Genomic DNA, 20,297 nt, shown 5'->3' with positions numbered 1-20,297 from the left:
AAGGGATCACCAGTTCAGTATTGGAGCGTATAAATCATAGAGGGAGACCAAGAGATGAATATACAAAGCAGATTCACAAGGATGTAGGTTGCAGTAGTTACTCTAAGATGAAGAAGCTTGTACAGGGTAGTGTAGCATGGAGAGCTACATCAAACGAGTCTCTGGACTGCAGACCACAACAACAACAACAACAACAGTAATGAAGTTCCACGTTTACCTTTATGGTTTAAAGTTTCACATAATTACAGACCCCAAGTCTTTAGTAGGAGTTTTTGGATCACAAAACAATGTCCTAAAATGAACAGCTCAGCACTTACAACTATGAGAAGCACTGTAAACCAGTTTCCTAACTTGCCTATGTAAATGAACTTTCTTGATTCTCAGTGAAGATTTTAACAAACAGGAAATTTGTTTCAAATTTAAGAGGATGTAGGAATGGTCCTAAATGGGGTTTCCAGGCAATCACGGAGCAAATCATCACAAAAGTCATGGGATGTACCCTTGTGTGACAAAACTGATATCATATATGGAAAAATAGTGGCTTCATAACATTCCAAATGACTTAAGCTTATATAAGTTTAGATTCCAGAGGCATGAAGGAACAGGGAATGCAGTACTAATCCTACCATCCAAAGAAACAGCAGATGCAATACTAATCCTACAATCTATCTTGTTCATGAGGTCTTCCAGGCCATGAAGCAGGTGGAGGCCCTGCCAGAGGTGGCATAATGTCCTGTGTGACCAGTGCCAGAAATCAGACTTTCGTGATGCCTTCTTCCATCATAAACAAATACTGAGCTATGTAGGTAGTTTCATAGGCTTGAGCGATTCATATTACTTCCATCATACAAAAATCTGATTTCCTCAATGTATAGTTTCTCAGTTCTAAATCAGGGGTTAGTTGCACTACATCATCCCTGTTTAGCAAATCTGTGTAATTCTGGCTGCACAAACATCTGAAATTACAAATCCTTCTTAATCATGTAGGTAGGCTGCTCAGCCAACATTACATTGATAAGGGTCATTTTTCTCCTACCCTAGCTGCAATAACATCTTACATCAAAAAATATTCATGTAATAAAGAAAACATTGTAGGAAACTCACATTGTAGTTTTGAATTTGATGACACAGTTTGAGTTTTCCAGATGAGAATGTAGGCTTTTGTCATTCCATATCAGAAATTTGAAAAGCTCGGTGGAAACGCTGTAAATACAGGAAGTTTGGAAGCCGTTAGTCCCACATTTACTAATGCTTGCACTGTCTATAGGACATCTGTCAATAGCTCCTGGAAATCTGGTATTTGCTTTAGCATTTGTTGTGAGTGTTCAATGGTTGAAAGGCTTTACTCTTTCTCTGCTAATTACAAAGATATCCAAGATTTGACTTGCACATGTCAAGGGTCCTATCGTCACTGTCATGTTTGCAAAAGGCAAGTTACACCAACCTATTGGGAACTCAGACCTTTTATTTATAACTTGATATTCATACAGGATGCTTCTGGAGAACATTGCTAAAGCAAAATTCAATCCATGCCATATCAATACTCCATAAACAGAGTCCATATAGTAGCATTAACAATGATGTCATTAGAGATGAAACACAAGCTCAGATTGTTTCCAAGGATGGGGAAGAAAATTGGCTGTGCCCTTTCAAAGTAATCATCCCAGCATTTGCCTGGAGCCATTTATGGAAATCAAGGAAATCCTGAATCAGGTGAATCAGAATGATTGGATGTGGATTTGAAACATCATCCTCCTGAATATAAGTCCACAGATCACATCGCAACTAACTGGCCCTGGATCAGCTTATATGCAGGCTGTGGTGTGGCTATAGAAGACAGCGAAAGGGCTGCCAAAGAAGGATCATAGAGACATACAGTCATTTGATTGTTGCACAGACTCCTCTATGGAGGGCATAGGAGTCTGCATCCCTGGCATAGAGAAGCAACTGAAAGGGTTGAAAACAAAGAACCCTCCGGGTAAGGATGGAATCCCAATATGGTTTTACAGAGAGTACTCTCTGGCTTGACTCCTTACTTAGTTTGCATTTTTCATTAATCTCACACCCAGTGCAAAGCCACAGGTGACTGGAAAAAAGTGCAGATGACTCCTGTACATAAGCTAGGTAACTGGACCCACAAAATTACAGACCAATATTCTTAACATCAGTTTGCTACAGAATTCTTGAAGATTTTCTGAGTTTGAATATAATAAATTTCATTGAGACAGAAAAGATTAGGTCCACAAAAGTACTGCTCATGCAAAACTCAGCTTGCCCTTTTTTCAAATGATATCCTGTGAACCATGGATGAAGGGCAACAGTCAGATTCCATATTCCTAGATTTTTGACACAGTCATGTCAAATAAATATCTAGGTATAATGTCACAAAGTGATATGAAATGAAACAAGCATGTAAAGATGGAAATTTGGAAATTTGTGGTAAGGTCTTTTGGGACCAAACTGCTGAGATCATCAGTCCCTAAGCTTACACACTACTTAATCTAACTTAAACTAAATTACACTAAGGACAACAAACACATCCATGTCCGAGGAAGGGCTCAAACCTCCGATGGGGGGAGCCGCACGGACTGTGATAAGACGCCTCAGACTGTGTGGTACCCTGTGTGGCTGTAAGGATGGTAGTAGGGAAGTATTGGGAGAATTTTAGGGAAATGTAGCCCATCGGTAATTGAGACCGCATGTAGAATACTAGTACAATCTATTATTAAGCACTGTTCAATTATTTGGGATCCCCACCAGGTCAGATTGAAGGAAGACATTGAAGCAGTTCAGGGGCATGCTGCTAGATTTGTTACCAATAGGTTCAATTAACACACAAGAATTACAGAGATGCTTCATCAGCTGAAATGGGAATCCTTAGAGGGCAGACAACATTCTTTTTGCAAAAAAACAGTTGAGAAAGTTTAGAAAATTGTCATTTGAATCTGACAGCAGAACGATTCCATTGCTGCCAATGTACATTGCACATAAGGACTGCAGAGATAAGATAAGAGGAATTAGAGTTCATACAGAGGCATATAAACACCCATTTTCCCCCCATTCTGTTTGTGAGTGGAACAGGGAAAGAAACGACTTGTAATGGTACACTGTACTCTCTGCCATGCTCTATATGGTAGCTTGTGGAGTATGAATGTAGATGTGGATTCTGACATGATCACATCCCATCAGAGGGAACACCCCAATGACAAGTGCCGACTGCATAGCGGTACCATGGCAATTAACAGTAATGTTGCACCAGTGATGTCAGTAGGTGCTGCTACATTCTATTACAAACTCACTACAATCTGACAAACTTACCATTGCAAAGAATAGTCAGTGTCTATTTTTCAATTTATTGTACTGATCTGAGTCTTTACTATCTTTTTTGTAGCCCCTGTTTCTCTCTTTACTATATACATTTTTGTAATGTTTCTAATTCTTTTTAGGTTTCAAATGCCTTTTTTCAAACTTCTTTGTTTGCAGGATGAGAAGTAATAATAAACCATATTTTCAGGTGTACAAAGGAACATCTCTAATGACAGAATCAGTCTTGACAGAGGCCCCTACAGGTGTTGTTTCAGTTTATATGGACACTAATGAAAACCATGTGCCAGGTAAAACATTAATGTAAATAGAATATCACATATTTCTTCATGCTTGCATACATCAGTTTCTTCCAAACATAATTAACGTGTGTTTGCTCTGTTTGTATCTTCAGGTTTAGTAAATTCCTTGTGTTTAATTGTATCATCTGGCAGGTAATGATGATATAGCCACGGCTGTTAATTTAAAGAAAATGTTTTGTTGAAAATTAACACTCATGTTATGCAACAGTGATTACAAATTGAATTGTGTGTCCTTACTGAATAATTGCTGGAACTAATCACACAGAACAGTGCATTATAGTATGTCATTAAGGTAATGCCACGGAGTATACAAAGCAGTCATAGAGGTCTAATAAAACAATGACAACAATCAATTTTTAACAGCAACAATCAATCTTTCCTTTTCATCCCATGTGGTAAGTCTCCCCAGACCTGCGATTCTGGGTACTTTCCTGAAATCTACCCCTCTCCCTAAACCTCTTGAGTCCATTTCCTTCACCCCTCTTCCTTCCCCTTCAATCCTGCGTGAAGAAGGAGCCACTGGCTCCAAAAGCTTGCATAATAACAACCTTCTTTTATGTGTGTCTTCTGCCACCACTTGGTGAGTAGATTTTTTATCTAACTAATTAAATTATCTTCCCCCCATGAACAATGGACCTTGCCGTTAGTGGGGAGGCTTGTGTGCCTCAACAATACAGATAGCCGTACCGTAGGTGCAACCACAACGAAGGGGTATCTGTTGAGAGGCCAGACAAACGTGTGGTTCCTGAATAGGGGCAGCAGCCTTTTCAGTAGTTGCAGGGGCAACAGTCTGAATGATTGACTGATCTGACCTTGTAACACTAACCAAAACGGCCTTGCTGTGCTGGTACTGCGAACAGCTGAAAGCAAGGGGAAACCACAGCCATAATTTTTCCCGAGGGCATGCAGCTTTACTGTATGGTTAAATGATGATGGCATCCTCTTGGGTAAAATATTCTGGAGGTAAAATAGTCCCCCATTCGGATCTCCGGGCGGGGACTACTCAAGAAGACGTCATTATCAGGAGAAAGAAAACTGGCATTCTACAGATCGGAGTGTGGAATGTCAGATCCCTTAATCAGGCAGGTAGGTTAGAAAATTTAAAAAGGGAAATGGATAGGTTAAAGTTAGATATAGTGGGAACTAGTGAAGTTCGGTGGCAGGAGGAACAAGACTTCTGGTCAGGTGAATACAGGGTTAAAAATACAAAATCAAATAGGGGTAATGCAGGAGTAGGTTTAATAATGAATAAAAAAACAAGAGTGTGGGTAAGCTACTACAAACAGCATAGTGAAGGCATTATTGTAGCCAAGATAGACACGAAGCCCATGCCTACTTCAGTAGTACAAGCTTATATCCTAACTAGCTCTGCGGATGACGAAGAAATTGAAGAAATGTATGATGAAATAAAAGAAATTATTTGGATAGTGAAGGGAGACGAAAATTTAATAGTCATGGGTGACTGAAATTCAGTAGTAGGAAAAGGGAGAGAAGGAAACAGTAGGTGAATATGGATTGGGGGGAAGAAATGAAAGAGGAAGCTGCCTGGTAGAATTTTGCACAGAGCACAACTTAATCATAGCTAACACTTGGTTCAAGAATCATAAAAGAAGGTTGTATACATGGAAGAAGCCTGGAGATACTGATAGGTTTCAGATAGATTATATAATAGTAAGACAGAGATTTAGGAACCAGGTTTTAAATTGTAAGACATTTCCAGGGGCAGATGTGGACTCTGACCACAATCTATTGTTTATGAACTGTAGATTAAAATTGAACAAACTGAAAACAGGTGGAAATTTAAGGAGATGGGACGTGGATAAACTGACTAAACCAGAAGATGTACAGAGTTTCAGGGAGAGCATGAGGGAACAACTGACACAAATGGGGGAAAGAAATACAGTAGAAGAAGAATGGATAGCTTTGAGGGATGAAATAGTGAAGGCAGCAAAGGATAAAGTAGGTAAAAAGACGAGGGCTAGTAGAAATCCTTGGGTAACAGAAGAAATATTGAACTTAATTGATGAAAGGAGAAAATATAAAAATGCAGTAAATGAAGCAGGCAAAAAGGAATACAATCGTCTCAAAAATGAGATCGACAGGAAATGCAAAATGGCTAAGCAGGGCTGGCTAGAGGACAAATGTAAGGATGTAGAGGCTTATCTCACCATGGGTAAGATAGATACTGCCTACAGGAAAATTAAAGAGACCTTTGGAGAAAAGAGAACCAGTTGTATGAATATCAAGAGCTCAGATGGATACCCAGTACTAAGCAAAGAAAGAAAAGCAGAAAGGTGGAAGGAGTGTATAGAGGGTCTATACAAGGGCGGTGTACTTGAGGACAATTATATGGAAATGTAGATGTAGTTGAAGATGAAATGGGAGATATGATACTGCAGAAGAGTTTGACAGAGCACTGAAAGACCTGAGTCGAAACAAGGCCCCGGGAGTAGACAACATTCCATTGGGACTACTGACGGCCTTGGGAGAGCCAGTCCTGACAAAGCTCTACCATCTGGTGAGCAAGATGTATGAGACAGGTGAAATACCCTCAGACTTCAAGAAGAATATAATAATTCCAATCCCAAAGTAAGCAGGTGTTGACAGATGTGAAAATTACCAAACTATCAGTTTAATAAGTCACGGCTGCAAAATACTAACGCGAATTCTTTACAGACGAATGGAAAAACTAGTAGAAGCCGACCTCGGGGAAGATCAGTTTGGATTCCGTAGAAATGTTGGAACACATGAGGCAATACTGACCCTACGACTTATCTTAGAAGAAAGATTAAGGAAAGGCAAACCTACATTTCTAGCATTTGTAGACTTAGAGAAAGCTTTTGACAATGTTGACTGGAATACTCTCTTTCAAATTCTAAAGGTGGCAGGGGTAAAATACAGGGAGCAAAAGGCTATTTACAATTTGTACAGAAACCAGATGGCAGTTATAAGAGTCAAGGGGCATGAAAGTGAAGCAATGGTTGGGAAGGGAGTGAGACAGGGTTGTAGCCTCTCCCTGATGTTATTCAATCTCTATATTGAGCAAGCAGTAAAGGAAACAAAAGAAAAATTCAGAGTAGGTATTAAAATCCATGGAGAAGAAATAAAAACTTTGAAGTTCGCCGATTACATTGTAATTCTGTCAGAGACAGCAAAGTATTTGGAAGAGCAGTTGAACGGAATGGACAGTGTCTTGAAAGGAGGATATAAGATGAACATCAACAAAAGCAAAACGAGGATAATGGAATGTACTCGAATTAAGTCGGGTGATGTTGAGGGAATTAGATTAGGAAATGAGACACTTAAAGTAGTAAAGGAGTTTTGCTATTTGGGGAGCAAAATAACTGATCATGGTCGAAGTAGAGAGGATATAAAATGTAGACTGGCAATGGCAAGGAAAGCATTTCTGAAGAAGAGAAATTTGTTAACATCGAGTATAGATTTAAGCGTCAGGAAGTCGTTTCTGAAAGTATTTGTATGGAGTGTAGCCATGTATGGAAGTGAAACATGGACGATAAAAAGTTTAGACAAGAAAAGAATAGAAGCATTTGAAATGAGGAGGTATTGAATAGGATTGGGGAGAAGAGAAGTTTGTGGCACAACTTGACAAGAATAATAAATCGGTTGGTTGGACATATTCTGAGACATCGAGGGATCACCAATTTAGTATTGGAGGGCAGCATGGAGGGTAAAAAGTGTAGAGGGTGACCAAGAGATGAATACACTAAGCAGATTCAGAAAGGTGGAGGTTGCAGTAGTTACTGGGAGATGAAGAAGCTTGCACAGGATAGAGTAGCATGGAGAGCTGCATCAAACCAGTCTCAGGACTGAAGGCCACAACAACAACAACAAAACATATCTAACTGATTCATATTTTACCACTGGAAAAAACAATTCCCTGTAGTTAATCCCTTTTTTGTGTATATCCCTTGACTACAAGTCATGCCTTGTGTTTTGATGTTACAATATCAGGATTTTTTACATTAACTACCCATCATGTCTTTTAACAGTTTTTTTTCCATTCTGCCATTTCAACCAATTTGAAAGTTTCATTTTAATAAAATTACTCCAATTCTCTTTCCATAACGTTTCTCCATTGTTGAGAATTGGTGCCACTCATTGCCTCTTCAACTGTTGTAGATTCACCATTAAAAGTATGGTTTACATACATTTCATAATCAGGGTATTCTTTAGGCTTGGGTGCACGAGAAGAATGTCTGAAAATATTTTCTTCCTCTTCTTCATACTTTAGAATTTCAGCTTCATAGAATGTGTCTATGAGTTCCTTGCTATCTACTTCTTCCTCTACTTCATGTTCTGTTTCTTTCCAGGATTATTATTTCTTAAACCTGATGACATTAATGAAGTGGGTGTGTGCTCTTGATGATCCTATTTTATTTTGTTTGTACAATTCTCAAAGAATATGACATCTCTGCTAGTCAGTGTCTTCCTGTTTGTGGATTCATCAGTTGGTAATCCTTCATGAACTGGTAACCCTTTGAGTCTTCATAATAGCCTACAAAAATATATTTCTTAGGCTTTGGATCCCATTTTCCCCTCAATTGTTTCAGGATCTGTATTATAGTCTCACATCCGAAAAATTAAGTGTCAAAAATGTCTAGGCCACTAACAGTTTTGAAAGTTTAGGAATGGAAGTAACTACAGGGCAATGCACTTGGCAATAAGGCTGAAGTAGGAAGGCATGTGAAGAAAAGTGCATGTGATGAAGATGGTATTTTCAATATTATCAGAACATGAGTCTTTCATCATTTAACATTTTTAAAGCAAGTATTGGGTGAAATTGAACCATGCAGTCCAACAGTTAAAGCCGCTAAAAAGATGAAATTGGATGTAGAGAGTATATTTTATGAAGGAGGAAGTATTTCAAATCAATCATTGACTGATTTTGTGAAGGAGGAAGTATTTCAAATCAGTCATTAACCGAAAGTCAAATTCAGGAGGATAATATGTCCATGGGAATAGTGGGAAGTCCATTAGGAAATTCTGGAAAAATAATGGTGGGAAATAGAGCAGCAATGGACAGCACGGTAGAGGAGGAAATGGTGGTTAAAAAGGGAGGAAGCTGTAATAGAGTGATAGGAACACCAATAAGAGGAGTAGGTCAGGGAGTTTTTAGCAGACAAATCAAGGATTTCAAAAGAAAAATTTTAAGGAACTACAGTCAGCTGTGGCAAAGAAGAAAGATTTTTAAAAACTAGAGGAAAAATTGGAAATGCATAATCAATCAACGGCTTAGTAATAAAATGAAAAAGGACATACGAATGAATAGAAAAGGGAAAAGAGGAACAATCAGTGGTGAATAAGGAATTAACATGGCAGGTGAGTTTGCAAAAGGCTAATTGGTAAAAGCAAACTGTATTAAAGGATACTGTGGCAGCAGTTTCAGTTCTCACAAATGATACCATACATCAAGAGAAAACAGCTGAAAAGATTCACAAAGTTGACATCAAAGTAGAAACAGTAAACCACGTTGTACAGGAGACTACAAACTGTAGAGCAGCAGGACAATCTGGTCGTGAAAAGTAAATGGAAGCATAAACTGGAAGCTTTTACTAGACACACAACTATGATTAGTGAAAATGACCCACAGATTGAGTTCATTAACAGTTCTAAATTCAGAAAATTTCATCCAAGGGGAAAATGGCACCCCACAGCTTTCATTAGAAATTTTTACAGTCTGTTACCTGTAAGTTGGGACGATAAAACAAAAATCACGTACATAGTGTATCAGATGGAAGATGAAGCCTACAATTGGAGTATGAAGCTAGAAAAGGAGTGAATGTTGTACCAAGAATTTGAGATGTTCCTGGTTAAGTATTGGTCATAACGCAAGCGAAATGATATACTAATATCTATTTGCAACCAAACATTTAACAGGAGATCAGACAGAACATATGCTGAGTTTTTAGAAAAGGAATTTGAAAATAACAAGTACTTATGTACTCCATATGATGAAAGAATCACATAACTAATGATGAGGTATTGAATAGAATTTGGGAGAAGGGGAGTTTGTGGCACAACTTGACTAGAAGAAGGGATCAGTTGGTAGGACATGTTCTGAGGCATCGAGGGATCACCAATTTAGTACTGGAGGGGAGTGTGGAGGGTAAAAATCATAGAGGGAGACCAAGAGATGAATACACTAAGCAGATTCAGAAGGATGTAGGCTCCAGTAGGTACTGGGAGATGAAGAAGCTTGCACAGGATAGAGTAGTGTGGAGAGCTGCAGCAAACCAGTCTCAGGACTGAAGACCACAACAACAACAACATTATGAAAGAGCAGTTGTAAGGTGGGTAGCATAAAGATTACTGAGAAATACACACAGCCACGTAGTAGGAACCATCATTGAGTCCACTACCCACCTGTAGAGGGGAGAAAGACAAGGGGAAGCATTTAGAGAAAATTTGGACAATGCTGGGCGACAGCCAAAAGGTGATGTGAAATGGAATGGAGAAATAAAGATTAGATGTCACGCTGCAGAGGATTAGGCAGCTATTGATACAGAAGCTACAGGGAGTAGAAATACCATGTAAGGGAGGAAGGTGAGTGTAACGCACTTGGGAACAAATGCAATACTTTGGAGAGAGTGAGTCATTTAGATCCTTTTCGGGTAATCAGATGGAAAACAGGCTGTAGTTTCAGGTGCATCCCGACCTGAAAGGGAGAAGTGGCGCCATAACATTACAATGTGAAATAGAATGGCAAAGTTTTCATAATAGCAAAAGACCAATTAATAGATGACCAAGAAGATTTGATAGTAGAAGAGATAACTGGTGGTGGTAACACAGTAATGGTACCAATTATAAAAACCTATGGAAGAAAAATGAGAATGCTGATTTACTCTGGGAGTGAGCTCTGTGCAATTGCCAGCAAAGTGTACAACACATTATTAGCAGAGAATTCAGAAACACCAAGTTTGACTGTGACCAGTTTTGAGATTAAAGGAGCAATGGGAGAAGCTGGAAAACCAATTGGCTGTCAATCCATGTTAGAGTTTTAAAAAAAGGTGGAGAAATGTATCGAGTGGATGCCTTGTTAGTGCTTGGGTTATAGGAGTGATTTATTATTGAATTGGATTGGCTTGCCAGGCAGGGAGTGGAAACAGATTATGGAAGGAATTAGATGAGAATAAAAGGAGGTGGTACATACAAGAAAATTCAGTTTATGGAAAGCAACCAATAGGAAATTTTCATGAATCCACCAGTTAGTTGAAACAGGAGATTTTGAAAACAATGTGTTGGAGGCTTACGAGGTCAAAACAAGTAAACATTTAGAGGGATTAGAAGAACAACATGAACATAATCCAGATGAACCCCATTCAAAAAGTAATGGCATTGCAACATTGGTACCCAGAGAAGCGAAAGAATTGTTCAAGTTGACTGCAAAGCATTAAGAGATATTCAGTCAATAACCAGGGATCATATAAAAGGACAACCTTATCAGAAAAAATAAGACTGCACAAATCATATTTTGTTACTTCATATGAAATACCTCAAGCAATGAATGAAGCTGTCAAAAGGAGCTCCAAAGGATGTTGTCATCTGGAGTAATCGAATGAGCCAGGAGTCAATTTAACAGCCCTTTGATGGTGGCCATTGAAAAGCACAGAAAGGTTCATTTGGTTTTAGATGTGAGACAAGTGAATAAGGTATCTGAACTTGACAGGGACCGACCTATAAATTTGGAAGAGATGCTTCAAATGTTTAAAGGGAGAACAATTTTTAGAAGCCTAGATTTAATGTCAGGGTGTCATCAAGTGTTGCTGCATCCTGAATCGGGACCGTTCACAGTGGTTTATTGATTTCTTTCTTTCTTTTATTTATTTATTTATTTATTTAATTTTTAAGGATATTGTTACCAATACTGAGCGTTATGTTTCATGTTGAACATATTTGTTTCAGCATTTATATGGACATTGGCAGGGTATTGGATGAAGAATTATTGAAGAAAGTAACTGTGTATGTTGCTAATTTGATAATAGCCAGCAAAGACTGAAACAAACATTTTAAAATGTTACAGAAAGTATTTGAGATGTGTGCAGCAGTAGCAGCTCATTAAATTTTTAGGAATCAGAATTTGGAAGGCAAGAAATACAATTTTTAGAATATGTAATTGAAACTAATGGGATAAAGTCTAATACAGACAAAATAAAAGCAATTAAGGAATTTCTATTACCACGGAATAGAAAACAATTGAAAAGTTTCCTCAGACTGTGATATTGTGAGGAATTGATGTAATTTGCAAATTTTTTTGGAATTCTTATTATACTCAGTTAAGTTCTATTCACCGTGTAAAATTTAAATAGTAACCTTGAACATCAGTAGACAGTGCAATTAGGACAATTACATGCGTCTAATAGCACTGTCATAGATTAGTTAAAGTTGTGGCCTAGTGTTTTATGAACATGTATTATGGTGTGACACAAAGTTTAGATTGTGATAGCTAGGAAACAAGTGAATGTTGAGACAACGCATGGTGCTTGCACATTTGTTTCTAGACACTAGTAATCAGTGACAGCTAGCAGTTTAGCTATTCACCACAGGGAGCAGCAGCATCACAAATTCTGTAATTATGGTGCTGTATTAAAACCAGCTAATGAGAGGCAGCAAAGCATGCAATTTTGGCAAGACTCAGATGTGCTCGGAGAGGACCAAGGCTGTAGTACTCTGACTCGCCACTAGGTTCCTTGATAGTAAGGTGCCCACTATGCATAAACATTAGTGGTTATATCATCACAGCTGGTTTTAGATAGCTATGATTGATATGAATAATGGAGTAGGCAGCTTACAATTTTTATAGGGGTCTATTACACTCAGTGGAATACACTTTGCTGCGTACACAGACATATGAAGTATGTTATTCATATATTTCCAACTCTAATGCATCCATCTTATGTGATTTGGAGAAACTATAGAAAATCTTAGTTATCAATTCACGACATTGAATAATAATATGAGTAACATGTTATTGTTATTCACCTATGGGCTCAATGGGACCACACAAAATACAATCAATCAATGTTGCTTTTGATGTTTGGCCTTCCTTTGTGTCCAAATTTGTTTCATCCTTTCAGAATGAGTCTCTTTCATTTATCAGACCATGGTGTTTCTGTCCATTTTCCAATTTCCCTATGACCAACTTTCCAATCAAATATCTTTTGTCTGAATGCTTTTCTATCTGTAAAGTTTGCCTGAGTTATACCAGCTGCTTTAAGATCCCCCTTAATTGCAGCAATCCATTCAATTGGCTCAGTTTTGGCATTGCTCTTGTTTGTAGAATTCTACTATTTGCTTTGTCAATCTAGTGGGTACCATTCTTTTAATGTGACCATAAAACTTAAGTCTTTATTTTCTCATATCACCACGTATGTCTATGTATTCTTATGTTTCCTTATTATGTTTCAGCCTATAAGTTTCTCCATCAGTAATTTTGGGACCTGAAATTTTCCTAAACCCTCTTTCTATTTCAAATTAAAGTTCTTGCTCCATAAAGACATTCAGGTTTGATTACAGTGCTGTAAAGCCTATGTTTACTGAATTTAGAAAGTGATTTTTTTATTATAAATATTTGCATTAATCTAAATCCAGCTGCCATGTTTTGACAGGCACTTTGCATGCAGTGTTTTCCAGACCATTTTCTTGTACGATTTTCCCCAAGTATTTAAACTAAGAAACTCTTTTTATTTTTCCATATTTCATGTTCAAAAACTTTGATGCTTGTTTAATGCATGTCATACATTCTGTCCTATTTTTCTGCAACTTCTTTAAGAATTTCAATTTGTTTTCAAACTGTGGTAATATCCGTAGTTAAAATTGCCAAGTCATTTGCGAAGGAGAGGCAACTACTCTTAATATTACTTCTCCCTAACTTGATTGATTTTATAGTGTGAGGGCCAGCTGATTTTAGTAGTTTTGCAATACTACCGTCTTCTCCAGATGCTTTATTGATTTTAAGTCTCTTAATTTGTTTAATTATTTTGATTTCATCAGGTTCTGTAGAGTTAGGGTTGGTGTTATTAGTTTGCTGTGGTTGGAATTTATTCACTGGATTTGGACAGTTTGATAGTTTTTCAAATAATTAGCAAGTATCTCACAGTTTTCCTGATTGTTGAAAGCCAACCTGACACTTTCATTTTTGAAGCAAAGACTTTGAAGTTGGTAACCGGTTAGTTGTGTTTTGAGTGTTTTATAAAAATTTCTTGTATTGTTCCTTTGGAAGTCTTTCTCAGTTTCTAAAAGTTGGGCATTTTTGTAGTTTCTGTCAGTCTGCTGGAATAATTTTGATGTTTCTTTTCTTACAGTTGGAAAAGTGTTGTATGTATTTTCAGTCTAGTTACTATTCCAATTTTTGAATGCCCCATGCCTAGACTTAACTGCTGTTTCACAATCTGCATTCCAGGATGGGTGTTTTTGTGTCTTTTGAAGCAGAATTAAATTGTATGCTGTTTTGATGAATTTTTCTTTTAGGCCTTGCCAATTGTTGGATTGTTTTTTGTCAAGTTTGCTTATGAGAGTTGCGGTTATTTTAGCAGTGTCGAATTTTGAAATAACATTTTTTGTTTTGAAAGGTTTTTGAGGTTGAAGTTTTACTGCCATTCACGTTAAATAATAGTCAGAATCAATATTAGCCCCTTTCCTAACTTGGACAGTAAAAATTTCTTTGTAGTTAAGGTATGAAATTGCTACATGATCGGCTTGAAATTCCCCAATAAATGTATTGGTTACCAGCCAAGTCTTTTGTTGAGAAGGGTTCTTTTTAAAATGTGTTGACATGATTTTAAGGTTAAATTTGTCGCAAGTTTCAACAAGACATTGGTCATTTTTGTTTGTCCATATTATTTAACTTTCCTAACTGAGCATTAAAATCACCCATTAAAATTTTAACATGGTTTGATGCTCTCTAATGTTTCCCCAGCTTCATTAACTTCTTCAGGTTTTTATGTTTATTCTCACTGACTGGCATATGGGCATTAATTAAAGCATATGCTTTATTTGTACATTTAAGAGAAGTTGTCATTAGTCTGTTAGTAATGGGTTTTACCTCCATTATTGAATTTAAAATATTTTTGGAGACTGCAAAATCAACATGGTGCATTATTGCATATTCGTGTATTAGTCTTACTTTTAGAAAGACGATAATTGCCAAAGTCCATGGTGTTATTGTCTGTCATTCATGTTTCTTGAAGTGCCAAAATTTGAATCTTCTGTTCTTTTAATGTATCTCCCAATTTATGAAGTTTACTTGGTTGCAAAAGAGTTTGTATGTTAAGTGTTGCAAAAAATGTATTTGTTTTGGTTTTAAGTTGGCCAGAAGATTCCGACTTCCTCTGTTGATTCACATTGCATTTTAACCTGACCACCGCAGCATCCAAAAGATCAGTTGCACCAGTAATACTGGATTAACCACTTAGGGTAATATTGTGACTCTTAAAATGCTCCATAATGATAGTACCTGGAATCAGGTGGGGTTGGGTACACTCATTGAGTGAACTTGAGTGTTAATACTGGAAGGGTTGGTTCCAGAATATAAATTTCAACCACTGGTAATCAGACTTGAACCACTTTGCCACTTGCTACAAGACAGATGCAAAGTGGATTTGGTTTTGTTTTGCCTTGGTCTGGGACTACTTATTCTGTATTTGCAGCTATCCACCACATCTGATTGAATGTTCACTATCTAGCACCTGTGACCTATCGAATACCCTAGGCAAGGTCAGCATCCTAGACTTTTAGGTATAAAGTCTTGAAGCCTGGAACAATGTTTTATTATATGCATAAATAATATAGATATGTGTCCATTCATTTCTTCCCCATTGAAAATTTTTCTAATGTTTTGTGGGTTCAAATACCATGACGTTAAAAAAACCTAGGTCAGTAATGAACAACAGGTGGTTATAAAGAACCATGGGACTCCTTTATTCATTTATAATTTATGCAATCTATTAAAATATTGGTGGCACATATGGAAAATCTGTTGCAGATAAATAGATATATCAACATCTGGAGACAGCAATGTTTTCTACAGTAACATCGTACTACATTTATTTATTTAGCTATTTGATGTATTTCATTTGCTACATGTTTTATCATTAAATATAGGCCTTGACATTTTGATTATACAGTAACAGTGACAGCACAGATTACAGCATCATATACAGGGTGGAGAAAAATTGTGTCACGAAATTTTAACCCTGGATGGCTGATGCCAATAGAAACCAAAATTACTAATGTTGTGTAGGTCAACAATGCAAAATTTTTAAACTATGGAAACTTGGCACCATGTGCTCCAATTGGCCATGGGATTGCCCTGTTGCCTGATGCTCTGGACAATCCATTACTGCAAATGCTTTGCCTGCCGAACGTCGTGATGTATCCAAGGCAGCCAGCACGCTCAGTGGTAATGTGCCAGCCTTCCACTCAGAGGGTTTGGGGGCAAATCCACTGGGGTCCCGACACATCCATTATAGTTTCATGATAAGACATACCAGGAACAAACCTGTCAACAGCTGTTATTTTGCATACGGAAAGTCTTTTACAAATTGTGACAGCCCTGAAAAGGGCCTTTTTTGTAGCTGTAACATTGTTTACTTAAAGCAGATGCACAAGCTGGTGACCCTCTGATGCAACACAAGCTAGGTAATGTCAAACAGTATTTTGATGAACTCTTTCAAAGATTCCTGGCATTGCCCTGATGTGATTGGCAGTATGTTGAATGTGATCCATTAATTCCTATTCGTTTCTAGGTGGTTCTCATGCGGATGGGTGAACTAGAACCTTGAAGAATCCCCACAGGAAAAAGTCTGGTGGCATGAGGCCTGGTGATTGCAGGGGCCTTGTCCTACGAGCACCTCTGCCAATCACCCAGCTGCCAGAGAGTTCATTTAAATATCCACACACAGCACAACTGTTATGTGCAGGTGCCCCATCATGCTGCAACCACATGCATAGCTGTATGTCCAGGAGACATCTTCCAGCAGGCCGGGTAGAGTTTCTTGCAAAAAGTGAAGGTAATTTGCCTTGGTAAGTTGAGGAGGTAGACAGACCGGCTCAATCAGATGGTCACCCGCAATTCCTTCTCAAATGTTGAGTGAAAATCATTCCTGGTATCCGTGGACATACGTGACATGAGGATTTCCCCTTGCCCAGTAATGATTCTTTTGAGTGTTGCAAAGGCCATCCTGATGGAAGCTGCACTCATATCAGTAAACAACACAATGATGGGAAAGTTGGGACCTCATGCAACATGTTGCAGAAACTGCCAGCAAAATCCTAGCCTGTGGTCATAGTCTGCCACAGGATTTAGATCATGGACAGGATGGAAACTAAATGGATGCTGGCCATCATCTCTTGAAACCTTCCAGACTAACCAATGAGTGACCCCCATGTCATGTCCAACTGCTCGAGTACTTGTCATAGGTGCTTCCTCAAAGTGCTTGAGAACAGTCTCTTGATATGCAGCATCCCATCATGTTTGAGGCCTTCCAGCATCTCCATGATATCCTGCTAACGAGCCTGTTTTGCCAAATCGCCAGTAAATTCCTATAAATGTTTGCAGGAGTGGGTGGCATCTTGCTGGGTACCATTCCTCATACAACCATCGAGCTTGATGCACATTACCATCGGCTAATCCATAAACAAAAACCATATCTCATTGTTCTTCAAATGAATACTGTGCCGCCAAGCTTACTGTGTGACTAAATCACAGGTGACGTGTTTGTGTGGTCTGAAGCAAAGCTTCATGCGAATGCCTCTGACATGAGGTGGAGACAAACAGCAAGACCTATTCAACACATGTGCGTAACACCTTGGGGCAGTGATGGGGTGAGGGATGTTTGTGTGCATGAACTGATAACCATCGTGCTGCCCTTCAACCGATGAATGGCTGCAGGTTCTGTAGTTTAAAAATGGTGCATTGTTGACCTACACAACATTAGTAATTTTGGTTCCTACTGGCATCAGCTATTCAGGGTACAAATTTTGTGACACAGTTTTTCTCCACCCTGTATATACAGGGTGATTGTAATTGAAGTTAAACTTTCAAAACACTGTAGAAATAACACCACTGGTCAGAATGACGTTAAATTGCAATGTAATATTATCAGAAAAGGGGGCAAACATATGGCAGAAGAAAAGAAAATAGTGTGAAAATTGTTCAGTAGATGGCACTGTATGTGTCAGAATACATAAATGAAAACACCTGTCATATGCATGACCCATTGAAGTTGGTATAAACATGCTGGGTACAAGGCTTTATCTCCTTTCGCATCTGTGACGTTCACCATGACTGTCTCAATGTAGGATCGCACTCTGCTTATAAAGTTGTATTACAAGAATGATGACTGTGCACACTGCAGAAGTTCCAGACACTGAAGAGTTTGAAAAAAGGTGTTGGTCCAATGACTGCTGTGGGTCTGGAGAAAATGATTCAGAAATTCGAAAAGATGGATTCTTTTGGTGTTTAACCTGGTAGACAGAGGAAACAAACTGATTCAACATCAGTGGAAGCAGTGGGCACAACAGTGCAGGATGAGGTGAGTGGTGGTGTGCAAATGTGTAGTGCATGGAGAATCCTACGTAAAATCCTACAAAACATCCTCCTTTGCTAGCCATTCAAAATTACCCATGTGCACGAGTTGCTTCCTGTTGCCTGCCAGCAAGAGAGACCTTTGCTTTAGAATTTCTTGCTCACATGGAAGTGGACAATGACTGGCCATTTAAGAGTTTGTGGACAAATCAAGCCCACTTCCATCTGGCAGGATATGTCAATATACAGAATTGTCGAATATGGGCAATGGAAAATGCACATGCACATCAACCAGTACCACTTCGTCCTGAAAAGGCCACTCTATGATGCGGGTTCACAGCATAATTTATCACAGGGCCATATTTTTTTCGAAGAGACAGGTGCTTCCAGTCCTGTTACCTGTACCATCACTGGTAAGCGATTTGAGTGTCTGTTGCACAACTACACCATTCCAGTTCTCCAACAGTATGGATGTGTGGATGGGATAATTTTTATGCAAGATGGCACACCTCTGCAAATTGCAAATCCAGTTAAGCAGCTGCTTAAGCGCCATTTCGGAAATGCTAGAATTATCAGCCACCATTTCCTTAAAGCCTGGCCATCCTGATCGCCTGATATTAATCCACGTGACTTCTGGCTGTGGGGCTATCTGAAAGATGTTGTGTTCAGTGTTCCAATTGTAAACTTAGCTGCATTGAAGGCACGCATTCTGCTGAATTTTATCCAGTAGTTCAGTAATATGCCAACAGCCTTGCCTCAGTGGTAACACCAGTTCCCGTCAGATCGCTGAAATAAGTGCTGTCGCACTTGGGTAGGTGAGTGACCATCTGGTTTGTCGAGCACTGTTGGCAAGTGGGGTGCACTCAGCCCTCATGAAGCGCATTGAGAAGCTACTTTATTGAGAAGTACCGACCCTGGTCACGAAAACTGACAACAGCCAGGAGCGCAGTGTGCTGACCTCACACCCCTTCATATCCACATACAATGATGTCTATAGGCTGAGGATGACATGGCAGTTGGTCAGTACCGTTAGGGTCTTCTGGGACCTGTTCGACCAGAGTTTAGTTTTTGTTTAATTTTAGGTCGTTAATATATATCAAGAAGAACAGTGGCCCTATGACACTTCCTTGTGGCATGGTGTTTTGGACCATATCCATGTCTTAGTAGTATCTATTACTTCCCTCATCTGCTATTTCTACTTTTGGTATCTGTTAAGTAGGGTTTTGTAGTGCTTCTTATCCCATGGCATTTTAGTTTTTCAATAAGAATGTTGTGATTAACTAGCTTAAAAGTTTTTGATATGTTGCAGAATACTCTAATTATTGATTTCTCCTTGGAAAGTATTTGCAGTACATGGTCCTCAGCTTCTTTTTTTGCTGAGGTAGTAGATTTATTTCTTTGGAATCCATGTTGGCCTCTGGTTATGATATTCTGTGACGTGAAGAAGCTTATTAAGCTGTTAAAATATTATGAAAAGGATAGTTGCTACTCACCATATAGTGGAGATGCTGAGTCTCAGGTAGGCACAACAAAAAGGCTGTCAGAAAGCCCTTCATCGGAGATAGAACATACACATGCACACACTCATGCAAACAACTGACACACACATGACAGCAGTCTCTGGCTGCTGAGGAGCAATGTATGCTGGGAAACGCAACCTGGTGGTGGTGGTGGCAGGGGGGGGGGGGGGGGGCTGCGGTGTGGAGGGGGAAGGATAGCAGAGTAGAGGTGAGGGATGGTAAAGTGCTGCTTGTGGGAGCATACAGCGATGAGGTGGAGAGAGGGTAAGGCAGCTAGGTGCATTTGGGAGGTAATACAGAAGGTGGGGCAGGATTAGCAGAAAAGGAGAGAGGTAAAAAGACTGTGAGTGTGTTGGTGGAATAGAGGACTGTGTAGAGCTGGAATGGGAACAGGGAAGGGGCTAGAGGTTAAGGACAAAGACTAATGAAAATTAAGGGTTACAGGAGTGTAGAATATACATTTGTGAAAGGTAGTTCCAATGAATATTTGACATCATTGCCACAAGTATCAGTCTATAAATGACACTGACTATTCTAGTTCTGCTTTTAGGGTACATTCGCCACTATAAATAACATCAAGTCAACACTGACAAATGACCCCATACC

General features: G+C 38.8%; 1 protein-coding gene across 1 annotated transcript in view; it reads left to right on the top strand.

Moving 5' to 3' along the window:
* Positions 1-20,297, top strand: part of LOC124789866 (Bardet-Biedl syndrome 1 protein homolog) — a 115,861-nt gene that overhangs the window by 18,598 nt on the left and 76,966 nt on the right. The window contains exon 3 of the mRNA XM_047257378.1: positions 3,515-3,614. Coding sequence (XP_047113334.1) covers positions 3,515-3,614 — 100 coding nt within the window. The remainder of the gene's footprint in view (positions 1-3,514; positions 3,615-20,297) is intronic.

Source organism: Schistocerca piceifrons, chromosome 3 (genome assembly GCF_021461385.2).
Source record: "Schistocerca piceifrons isolate TAMUIC-IGC-003096 chromosome 3, iqSchPice1.1, whole genome shotgun sequence".
NCBI classification, from domain to species: domain Eukaryota; kingdom Metazoa; phylum Arthropoda; class Insecta; order Orthoptera; family Acrididae; genus Schistocerca; species Schistocerca piceifrons.
This window is presented reverse-complemented; position numbering and strand designations above follow the sequence as displayed.